The sequence below is a fragment of the Hetaerina americana genome, unplaced genomic scaffold (genome assembly GCF_022747635.1).
Source record: "Hetaerina americana unplaced genomic scaffold, ioHetAmer1.1.p SCAF_3, whole genome shotgun sequence".
In the NCBI taxonomy this organism is placed as follows: Eukaryota; Metazoa; Arthropoda; class Insecta; order Odonata; family Calopterygidae; genus Hetaerina; species Hetaerina americana.
In genome coordinates, this window is record NW_027286874.1 from 88,546,681 (window position 1) to 88,559,450 (window position 12,770).

Here is a 12,770-nt window from a genome sequence, read left to right on the forward strand (position 1 = left end):
GGGAAACGATACGTATGATTTACTTAAGTTTTTAAAATGCTGAAGTAGCTCAGAGAAATATTTTGTGTACTCTATATGCTTTCCTTACTCAGTTTTCTTTCTTGTTGAGAGGGGCATTCATTTTGCAAAATGACGAGGACGAAGAGTGACATTGCTCTCCATGAAGCAGGCGCAGTTATGGTAAAGTCGCGCATCACATCACATTAATGGGGCGTCGGTGTTCATTTCCCTATTTTTCTCACCAATGCCACCAACGTTCGGATTAAAAAAACCTGTTGAAGGGAAGTTGACGCCAGCGAGGATTTCAGAGTGCAAAAAATATTGGCGTCATGTCAAGTGAGACACCGAAATCAAGTTGTCTTAGAACACTATGCAAAACCTTCAGTCAGGGCGAGAAGTGATTTTTTATTCTTACGAGGAAATGGAAGACCTCGTCCGAGAAATCTTACAGAGTACTCATCGAGACGGGGATTGCGATAGTCATGAGGTCATCAGGATCATTTAGAATATATATATATATATATATATATATATATATATATATATATATATATATATATATATATATATATATATATATATAGTCTCTCTTGAAGAAGGCCTCTGAGAGGGCCGAAAGCTCGAACAATTATCCGTGTGAGTGTCCTTTTAAATGTTGCTATTCTATTCTATTTGTGTTATATTGTGTCAGCCCATTATTGTGCCGCTCGTGTGAGTTTTTCCGTACAATCGTTATATATATATATACATATATTCACATTTTAAATCGTTTAAGCTTTCGGCCTTCTCTGAGGGCTTCTTCGGGCCCGACTGGAAGGCCTCAGACGGGAACTATGGAGTCGGGGGGGGGGGGGAGCAGGGTATGCTGGGAAGGGAATTAAAGATGGCAGTCAAGGGTGGTAATTTTAAAAGATTGGAAGCTAGTATACTTGCGGATTCGCGAGTTCTCAGCTCTATATTGGTGGTTGACTTGGGTAGGGATTCTAGGATAGTTGGGGGAAACACTGGTCGAAGGAAAAAATATATGTGGATGTATATAAGTAAATAAATATATATGTATATAACACTGGTCGAATATATATATATATATATATATATATATATACATAAATTTATAATTAATAGTAGGCCTCAATGCAGAATGGCGCGTGGTGAAAAGTGGAAAGGATCATTGAAGTTCCACAAACGTTTTGCTATTAAAGAATAACCCTAAAAGGTTTTTAATGTTTGATATTGAAATACATGAATGTTCAAGGTATTTTAAACATCCAAGCCGAGATCCTCTGGTGGGAAGTAAAGAAATATTTTTCTATCCTACCACGCTCAAAGATCAAACCCGGATCTTTAGTATGTGTACCGCCGCCAATCGCAGCAATCAGATTATCTAGGGCATAAATAAAAAAGTTTACGTGCGGCAGGAACCAAGGGAAGTGAAAATCATTTGTGCGCGTATATGCCCAGACTGAACTTTTTTAACAGAAAATACCTTTTGAAACATCCACGCAAACAGTTATGAACTCATTTCATCAACCAAAAAATTGAAACATTAAAGAAAATAATATTTGACTAATATATTTATTTCACTTTATAGAAAAAGGTATTTACTTTTTGAAGCGCATTCTAGTGAACGCCTAGTCATAAATGGACTGAAGCTTCTCAGTCCTTGCATGTCTGAGATCTATTAGCTATTATAAACTTGAAACCCTAGTCCTAAGAGATAACATTCAATCTAGTGGTGAAATTGGAGCATTTGACCGTGAACAATTCCTTCTAGATCTTACTCTCGCTGGAAAATATTTGGAATTGAAATTGACATTTTTAGTAAACCCTGACGATTATTTCTAGTCTCGGGGGTGAATTTAAAGATATTATTTCAATTTACGCTGATATCAAAAATATAAATTTACCACTTACCTCGCCGTGTTCCATTGCATAATGGCGTTCTCCAACTTGACTTCTCTACCTCTAAAATGGTGAGACGATGTTCCCATATGATGAAATATAAATGGCATAGGCTATTGCGGTGGAAATTATATCCATTTCAAAAATTACATTTATCTGTGTTTAATAGGCGTCATTTGGCCTTAAATATTTTTTAATAGTTGCGTATCTACGCATTTGAGTTTATGGGTGCACTATGATATGCGATAGAATGGGTGCCTGTCAGGGTGCCCGATTTTGGATGAACTCCGAACTCTGGGCAACCTCAGGAAAATGGAAACCTGGTGTTTTTAGTGGTTCCAGTTGCTCCTGGATGATCAATGGAATACAAGGTTTCGGCTACACCCACTCTCCAAAGCATCAACTTCCAAAACACAAAGCAAAGAACTAAATTTCTGCTGCTTCGCAACCCACTTGAAATTTTCATTGAAGGGCTTCGTATGAGGTAATCTTTCTTTTCACTCTTCCAAAAAGCCTTCGGGTTACTGAACATATGAATGAATACGCCTCAGGAAGATTTTCAATATTTGATACACATTCTCAATATGACGTCCATAATTATTCATTGAATAATAATACTTTGTACCCAAACCAAAGTGCATGGCGTTGTAGTACATTGGTAATTGATTAGGAATACAGGAAGCCAATTCAATTTGGGCAAAAGAGAATAAAATATAACCTTTAACGAGTTAAGACGAAAAAGGAACAATTTTGTGAAAACATTGAAAGTTGCATATTTTCTCAGGCAAAATATGAAAACAAAATTTTTGTTGTAATCCCAGATAAAGTGCGAAGGATGGTGCAAGTGGTGTGGCAACAGTATGAATTTGTTAGTTTCTTTTCAAAACTTCGTAGGATTCAGACCAATAATTGAAAATCAGAGTTTTAAATTAACTATTAAAGCCTGAACAAGTGGAAGTTTGTTGAATTTCAACTCATTCTTTCATTTATTTAACCATTAAGCTCCACCAAAAGATTTTTCCAAGAGGATTCATCATTTTTGCAAAGTTTTTGATGAGGTTAATTGAATAAAGAATAAACATTTTTGGTTTCTTTGTTACCGATTTATTTTTTAATTCAACTCATCTCCATTAAGAAAAGACAATCTGTAAAAATACATCGAAATTATTCAACACAAGCCTATTGCAACAGTCAACTTTACCCGCACTTAATCCATTGCATATCGACCAACACCGGCTTCCAATTCACATGGTTCCTTCAAAACCTTGCCAACAGGCAGCAAAAATACAAGTTGCAGTAAATGCATTTATATTTGCCTATCTACAACATCATTCTCGCGAAGTATTGATGAAGACCATTGTCGGCGACGGTTATTTCCCCCTCGAAACGCATTAAATATCTTTACGGTCATGCTCTTAATCGCGATCTGATGCTGATTCCGTACTTAAGATCGACAACATTTTCTTTTCAGAAGAATGAGACCTCAATTTATGGCATTGTTGGTCCATTTTTAGCCTTTTCGTTAGCTTCTCATGATCGCAAAAACACACGTTTTTTGGGTACCTAAGTCGCACAAAATACGACCGACAGTATTGAAACCCTTCTGGGGTCGGATCCAGTCCGCGGGCTCGAGATTGCCGACTTCTGCTCATATACCTGTAAATGCACCGAGGGGTATACGCCGTCAGTGAAAGCCGTGATCTGTATCTTCCCGTCTCTTCATTAACTCGCGATGACTGAGCTCTCCTATAAGCCGGATATTTCTATCTTTACTATCTGGTGCTCCCTTCCTCAACTATTTGCCATCCCAGATTACGTTGATTTCACGTGGCAATGCCGTAGAATTCCGGAGAGGACGCGTTCGTCCTTCCACTACGGGAGCCGCTAGAATCTCACCGATCAAAATCGAATCAGCGGATGACTAGATGATTTAAATTAAATCTGCTCATCATTTTTTATCAGCTTTATCAAAGTGTAAAAAAATACTGTCACTCTTTGTAAAAATTCTTTTGAAACAATCATTTTATACAAACATATGTACAACAAACTTACGAAAAAACCTCGAATAACTTACAAAATATAAAAAAAATGTAACACCACAGCCCAAATTTGGTGTACAAAGCTGCATTGACGTTCCTGACGCCATGGGTTAGAGAAAACATATTACGTGTACTATCTTTAAAGCAAACGTTGCACACCATTACGGAACAGCACCGAGACAAACGGTTAGGATAGTGATTAATATTTTTTTAGGTCTCTTATGATGCGGAAATGGATTTGAGGCTAATATTTAAGATGGAAAATAAGGAAATGCATTCGCATTTTTGTTTTAAAAACGTTCATTTGAGTCCTTGCTAGAATTTAAAAATGTTGTAAGTATTTCTGTTGGAATAATTATCATCGCTGGAATATTTTTTTAGAACAAAATAAACACGCATGTTATATTTAATAGATTTATATCGAATTTTAATGGACGAAAAGATCTTTCCAAAATCAATATTGCTCCTTTTCAATTCTCGATAAAACAAAAGAAGAAGAATTACCGACCCAAAAAATACATATATGTTTCTCAAATTAAAAGCCCTTCGAAATTAATTTCATGAAATTAAAAAGGTAAGATCTTTCAGGGCACAGCGTTTAAACAACCTACGAAAATGTAGATTTACCGCTCAAGCGCATATTGGCCTCTTGTTTATATATTTTTTTCGTTTTCATTCATATTAATCCATTGGGAGTAAGTCGTAACCTTGTTAACCCTTGTCGCTGATTGCTGCAGCCATAAAAAAATCCGGTGCAGAGTTAGTAGTATGGGATTAATTAAAAAAATTACAGCCAATCCGTTAAGTTAACGCGCTACTGACTACAGCGGTTTGGCTATGTTGGAAAAGGTAGCAATCGTAACGATCACACCTCTCCCGATACATAATAATATATATAATGTATAATAATACGCATATAAATCATATGCTGACAGTACTTTCAAAGGAACACATTGTACTGGGCAATTGGCTTGGGTAACTAACACACATTTGTGACATCTTACAAATTAATACACTTATTAGCAATACGTGAAAACGCTTGTCGCCTTCCGGGAGCACAAAACATTTTGGAGTGGCATCAGCAACAGTTGTGTCCGTCACCACTCTCGACAGGACTCGTCGTGTGTATGACGTACACCCGCACTACTACACTCGTGTGTACAAGGTACACTGCGCGGCGATGCACCCCGAAAGTCAGTCAGTATCTCACTCATCACTTCAGCATTGCACAGCCCCGTTTTCAATCTAGCACACATGTTTGGGGCGGAAGCCTCACTCGTCCACCACGTTAGCCCAGTCCGACCGTCGGAAGAAGGAGTAACACTTGATTTGAGATGTTGTCGGAAAAATAGTGCTGTGTTCACTGCAGTCGATGGCGACGTTTGTAAATTTATCGACCGACGTCGCACAGCGAAGACGTTCCGTCAAAAAAAAAAAAATGCTTCGGGTATGTTGGAATTTTCCCAGCCGTGGATATGGCTTGAGCAGGACGTCCACGGGAGTATCAGGACAGAAAATCGACTAGCTTTGGCTTGTTCCGGTGCCACAATAGCCTGAACTGCACTCTGTTCCGGGTCTAAGATGAATCTTTTGTATTCTATCGAAGCGGGTCGAAAACCCGATCGGATGAGGCAGGGAGACCAATGGCTGCTTTAACCCCTACCCGGCGCTGGAACAATGAAGGACTAATCTGCACCCAGCACCATTGGTTGTTGGCGATGATCCTGGCGACGGCTTGTCATCCAGACGTGCCCTTTTGGAGAAGGGGGCTCCAATCTTCCTGCGAAGGGTTCAAAAGCTCCTACGGCTACAGTGATTCTGAATTCATTGTGCCGTATCTTGACTACCGGCACCTATGACCGTCTTCCTTAGATTGAAGATTTCATTCATTCGGATCGATAGTCTCGTGGCTCAATGACCGCGCCACGAAACTGGGATAGAGAATCCGCACGATTCATTCCTAAACAAATTGGCACAAGCAATTACGAACTGTATCCATTGCTCGAGCCAGTGACCCTACGCGACATAGTCGTCCTTCTTTCTTTGACGATATCCTGAAATGCATTAATAACCTTCAATTAAGTACTCGCATCTATTTATTATTTTTTTCTTTTTTTTTAAATATTCTGGTGAGACGGTCTCCCCTTGTTTGTCATGATTTTCGTTCCATGGAGTTTTTCCTGGCCGCTGGGCGACGGCATGGACGCAGGGGGCGAGGCGTCCGTGGGGTTGGTTCGTGGCGGCGTCGTGGTAGCTGCGGTGCTGGCGCGCGCGCTTAAGTGGACGACGCGGTGGTTTCCGCTTGTTTAGACGTCGGAGAGGTCCTCCCACTCCTCCTGAGGCGGCGGTGGCGGGAGCGCCAAGCGGATCCGCGGGGGTAGCGCCGACAGCTCCGTGTGCATCCGGCGGGAGAGCGGGTTGCGACGGAGGTCCAAGTCCGTGAGCGTGGGGGCGGCCACCACCTTGTCCACTTCCACCTCTGCCGTGGGAAACGAACAGGAATGATTTCATGTAGCTTAAACAATTAGAGGTGAAAAAATAAACAAGAGCAAACAACTTCGACTAAATTTCAATATCCCTGAGACAACATGCCGTACTTTTTGATATACTTATATACCAAAATACAACAATAAGTACGGTGTCAGAAGTAGTGGATTGAATGTTGTTGGAACTAAATTAATGAACAGATTACCAAAGGAGGTGCTCATTTTTGAAATTTTTTTCAAGAGGTGAAGAAAAGGTTAAAGTTGCATTTATTTACAAATATTGTTGACTTATAATAATTCAAAGATATCATATATTCAATTTTACTGAGAGTACAGTTTTGCTAAAGATACTACCCTTCTATTTTTTCTACATATTTTAGTTTTGTTATTACTTATTACTTAAAATGTGAGATACAAACTAGGAAACGTACATACTTGCATTCATGCGGGCAGCTTTTGACAAACGTTAGGGCTTAGCAGGAACTTAATGCTATGTTAATTTGAGAGTAAACAAGTAGTTACTATGAAATAATTACAAAGGCAATCTCATAATTTATCACTGCGTGACTTGAATACAGGTTAAGAAACTCATAAGTCACCAAGGGTTCCACAATGGTTGAGTAAAATTTGTTTGTACAAACTAAACTAGCCATTTAGAAGGAGCGAATGACATAATTAATGAACTAAATTGCAAGAATTATCAATATTATGGGTTAATAGATGTCACCCAAGCCGAGTAATATAGTCGTACGTAAACCATTGGTGAGTTGCGATCTCTTCCGTAGATGCTAGTCACACAACCCTTAATTCTAAATATAAAAAGAAACCGTGATATTTACCAGTCAAATAGTATTACAAATATTGTAATGTTTTACATTAATACATAATATATCTGATCTTAATCTCAGATAATAATCTAAATTGTAAGAACGAAGTTTTTATGACAAAATACCAGCTCGAAAAAGTTGATGACTTGTATGCCCGATGGGTCTTAAGAAAGCTTGTAAGTCACTTTCACAAGCAGTTAGCTTTAATGAAAGGCGATCAATATATCTTTAAAAATAATATACCGGTTCCGTAGCTTTATAAAAAGCAAGAAATTTCCGCAATTTAGGGTAATTACCAAGTTAACTGTAAGAAGATAATGTAGAGTTTCCAAGCAATTTGAAAGTACCATTTAAAGTCATTATGAAGGCAAATATTAGCAACGCACGTCAATTTTGGTTCTATTATAATTAGTAATTAATTTTAATGGGCATCTGAGCGCATCTAATTTGGACAAATCTTTTCATAAAATATTCACCCATGATAAATCACGCTTTCAGCACACTGAAATCAATTAAAAATTCCACAAAAATTTTGTGATTACAAATATACATGTGTATATACATATATAACATAGATTCTCTTAAAGGTAATAGTATAATAATTTCAGCGCTTTATCAATACGCGGCATTGAATAAAGGGGTAATTCAAATATTACTATTTGCAATGCAACAATTTCAGATTGCTAAAATCATTCACCTTGACCGAGATTCGAACCCGGATCCCTCGATATCCAGATTTTACCTCGTGGACTGTGATGCATCGCGCACGACTGTGAATACCTGTGACATTGTGTGTATGATATTTCGTCACAACATCGCTTCTTTAATGCCCTCAAAATCTCAAAGTGGAAGAGGACGCCTCGATGTCTTAACTGGTTAGTACACTCTGCCGGACATCGAGGAATCACAGTTTGGATTCCCGTCAAGGCGAATGATTTTTATACTTCAAAATTTTTGCATTGCACTCTTAGCGGATGACTCCGTTAATAGTTAATGTTGCGGCATCTCCCGCAGTTTCTGGGATGTGCGAATATTTGCAGAAACGTTATTAGTAACTTGTTAAGTGTATGAAGTAATGAATTTATACCTAAGGCAGCAAAAATGGCATCATGCAGGATTGTACCTAATCCTTCTGACATTATTGCATTGAAATAACTTGGTTATGCCGGGATGAGCATTAAAGTCGACTGAATTCAGAAACTGTAACAGGGAACTTGTAGAGTGTGTTAGTGGAAAAGCAGTCGAAATAGCGTGATGAAAGGGTAGTTCATTGAAAATTACCGACTGCATGAAATTATGATATTATTCGTATTAACAACTATGAACGAAGTGTCCACCGAAGATTTGGTCTTACAAAGAGAATGCGGAAGAGTCGAATCACCGAAAAGATACGTGAGAGAAGAGGAAATGTTTTGAGAATGAGCCGTAAATAGTTTAAGAATGGACCGGGAAATTCATGGGCGAATGTAGTCGGAGTAGTGTACCATCAGGACATGGAATAGTAAAAGTTTCAGGAGCAAACGGTCGCGCATGACACATTACATGAATGCGACCCAGGCAAAATGAGCATGCAAAAATTGGGTAGGGTGGAAGGAATTAGTAAAAAGGAGTACTTTTCATATCGTGACCTTAAACCAGGTTTTTCTACGCAGTGCCGAATCCCAAGAGGGAACTGCGTGGAGGGTAAATGTAGTATATATATATATATATATATATATATATATATATATATATATATATATATATATATATATATATGCATAGACACACACACGCATCTTTTCTTCTTACCCGTGATGTGGTTGTCCGTGGCAACAAGAGAGGTAAGATTAGGGATTTTGAACACTACTCTTGGCAGGCTGATAAAGGCATTGTGTGAGATGTCGAGTTTGGTCAGCGCTGAAAGGTCACAGAATTCCTCTGGAAGGCGACTGAGTCTGTTGCGTGACAAATTCAGCACTGTGGAAAGAGAAGTAGAGAAGACACATAAATAATCGTTGGAAAAATATAATTTAAAAAATAAATAAATTCATAAAAAATAATTAACAAAAGATTATGTGACCAATGACGAGAATGAAATATTTTGGGCAAAACCTGTATCCACAAAATCAGTCAACATCATTTGTAGAGTCAATCATTAAATCTCTTATCAAAGGAACATGATTTCAACACATATTGCCATCTTCGACAAGTTCAATGGACGAGGAACAAATCTTAATTTCCTGGAAAAAAACAGAGAGCGTGGAGAAACCTAAGCATATTGTACTTATTGCTCTGGAAAGCTTACAAAAAAAGGTAAATACCGAGGTTGCGGTGAGACAAAAGGATGGCAATGCTTGCATATCCAAACACATCATGCTGTAATTATATTACATCTAGGGGAAAGAGATTAGATTACCTATTTTAATATGATAAAGGATCGTCCGACCATAATGGGTGCCCAAGGGTCATGAGTCGTCGAAGCGGCGAAATAATAGGAAATAAATATGGATATAGAATATATAAAGGCTGAAATTCAATAATTTTATTATTTCAGTCAATAACTAACGCATATGTTTCTTCTTTCGTCGGGTGAGATCAGACAAACATCAACAGAGCCTATTACCTAACGATAGGAGGTAGCGCATATAATGCCTACTCATCGGTTCCAGAGTGTACAAGTAGTCATTCGGCCTTACTGGCATTCAATCATTTGGTTTGCACGAAAACACTTGCAAGGCGTTCCACCAAATCCCCAGTTAACGTCGCCCTGGAACCCCTTGGGAGTGGAATAAGCAGGATGAGGGAATTCGGTCTCCCCGTCGTAGCATGGGATCGGGAATCACTCATCCCACGGCGGGACTGCTTTTATCCACGGAGGGCATAATCTGAGAGCGGAGCGCGGTTTCCGTGAGCGGCACACTCTCGGGTCACGCGCGTGGTCGGGCGGAGTGGAGGGGGGATGAGAGGGGATAGGGAGGGCATGGTTTTCTACAACGGGCGTATGGTTCTATAATTAGGTCGGGGATTTCCAAGCGGGATACATGCCAAGAGTGTGTGAGTTTCTTCGAAGAGTGGCAGGGAGCTTCCTGAAAACCCCTTGAGGATGTCGATGGGGGAGGAGAGGACGATGGGGGGAGGAGGTGGCGGCGTCGAAGGGTTGGTCGGAGGTTTTCAGGACTGGAGGGGGCGGGGGAGGACGACGGGGTTAGCGCCCGTGGGGAGGCTGGAGAACGTGGCGGGACGGAGAGAGGCATTAGGAGCCGCGAGGGACGGAGAAGTGGGAATGGTGTATGGGGAGGGGGTTGGGCTAAAAGAGTATGAGGAGATAACGGGGAAGGGGGTCGGGGCAGAGGGGTGGTTTCAGATGAAACGGCGGGGGAGGGCGAGATAGGATTAGGACGCAGGATGGGGGAGTATGGGCGGAGAAGCATTTGAGAGAGAGAGAGAAATGAAGGAAGGGAAGCGAATGCGACAGCGGCAAGTCCTTTTGAAACGCTAATGAGGCGTTTTTATTTTTAAGAGAAAATTCCGGCAAAGGGTGGCGAAGAAACGCTGTGCCCGGCTAACATTTAAAGAAAAGCGCGGTTCTGTGCGAGCTTGCAGGTACATACATAATACACACACTCACACATTCGAACAGAATACGATCAACTCGGTATTTTTTTTACGTTCACGCACTGGTGTCCCGGGCGGCGATTCACTCGTTTTAATTGCAGTCCATTAAATCGGTCATTAATTGCTGTAATGCAAATCGCCGGCCGGTCAATTGAAATCAGCTCAAAAGGGCCGATTCGCGGCGTGGCGGCTCTTTTCGCCACCAGCGTCTTCGTGGTTTAATAAAATTTACGCTGAGGCAAATTCCGACCGAAACGGTCGAAGGGGTTGAAGGTCAAAGCAATTTGAGCCGTTAAGGTCGCCATAAAGGTTAAAGAGTGCAAGGCAGTGAAATCGGAATCACTTAGTAAAATCAATCACTTACGGCGTTATGTGACTGAACATCATTTTACGGAGAGATTAAAAGAACAATGAAAGGAGATAGCCCATTTTTCTATTGCGCAGGGGAATCGTCTATTGAAAATGGGATCAGATAATTTAAATAAATACGAAATACTTACATTGTTTTGATCAAAGGTACGGTTCCAAATCCCTTGTTCGTTATTTGGGAAGAGTTATTCACCATATCGGATTGCAAAAGTATTATAATGGTATGCAAATCGGTGCGATAATAATTGACGAGCATATATGCAAAGGGAGAATACTGTTTTCTACAGTGGAAACCTTTATTTCTGCTTACGTAATTATAACTTACTATATATATAAATATACACACACACACGAGATAGGACTCGTATGTATATGCATATATATATACATAAATATGCATACGAGCCCTATCTCAAGTGTATATAAGTATATATCATATGTGTATGTGCATATATATATATATATATATATATATATATATATATATATATATAGTGCATGTATATATATATATATATATATATATATATATATATATATATATATATATATATATCTGAATTCAACTCTAAGCGTGTATAAACGCACTGCGCACTGGCAATGTGGTGTGCAGTAGTCCTTTTTTATAAAAAGGAAATTATAAAAAGCTACTCAAATTCTTTAAATTGGGCTTCAATTTGACTTTGTACACCACGTAAAGGGAAGAGCATGAAGGGAATGAATGTGCGTCGAGAACGATGTTTAAATTGCTCTGATCAGCCCATCCACTCCGGTGTATACTCGCACCAGCAACCAACTTACCCCCACTAATTCCACAAAAAGACTTCCAACGAATGGGTTCCTTGGAGAAAATTAATAAGATCCTCTGCGCTCTCCAAGGAAGAGCACGACGCACACACAGAGAGAAGGGGGCGGAAAGATCCGCGCTTCCGGGGTCACCGCTTGGGAGGGTCGCGGGGGTAGGGGACTCTAAGCATTCCGCGAGTCGAAGGGCTGGTTCCTCGACAAACCCCCACCCCTCCACACCGAACGCATTTAGACATCCTGAGGCTATTCCGCGGAAGACTGCGTCATTAACTCGAAGAGGGGACAAGGCGGAGAGGCTTTGTGAGTGGCGTGGCATCAGGGTGGGTCGGTGGGAGGAGGGATTAGGGGGTTGGGGTACAGGGAGGAAGGGAGGGTGCTGGCGGGAGGCTGGGACAAGGCAGACAGTGTGGTGGTGCTACCTTCTCTCCCGATGTCCGCTCTGGGATTTCGGAAAGATTGTCGGGGGTTGGGGTGTCGTTGGAGGTTGGCCCAAGCGACAGGGGGAGAGCGAGTAGGGGCGTGTGGGGGAGAGAGGAGCGGAGGTGGAGGTCACTCCACGGTTCACAAATCTTCCACCCTCTCCCTCCCTCCCCAAGAGACTATAACGGCGGGACAGGGAAACTAATAAAATTCGCGTAGGGGCGTGAAGCGATATAAAAATAAAAGCGACGAGGGCGATAAAATAGCAACGGAAGGTTTTTTTAATTCAGAGGGGAAAACCCGAGGGGACGGGAGGGGATGGA

At 40.5% G+C, this 12,770-nt stretch overlaps 1 protein-coding gene across 1 annotated transcript in view; it reads right to left on the reverse strand.

Annotated features, from left to right (window-relative positions):
• Nucleotides 1-2,989: 2,989 nt before the first annotated feature.
• Nucleotides 2,990-12,770, reverse strand: part of Sclp (leucine rich repeat containing protein 20 sclp) — a 75,753-nt gene continuing 65,972 nt past the window's right edge. The window contains exons 4-5 of the mRNA XM_071588590.1: nucleotides 9,046-9,213; nucleotides 2,990-6,420 (exon numbers count right to left, since the gene is read on the reverse strand). Of these exons, the coding sequence (XP_071444691.1) occupies nucleotides 6,248-6,420; nucleotides 9,046-9,213 (341 nt within the window). The 3' untranslated portion in view covers nucleotides 2,990-6,247. The remainder of the gene's footprint in view (nucleotides 6,421-9,045; nucleotides 9,214-12,770) is intronic.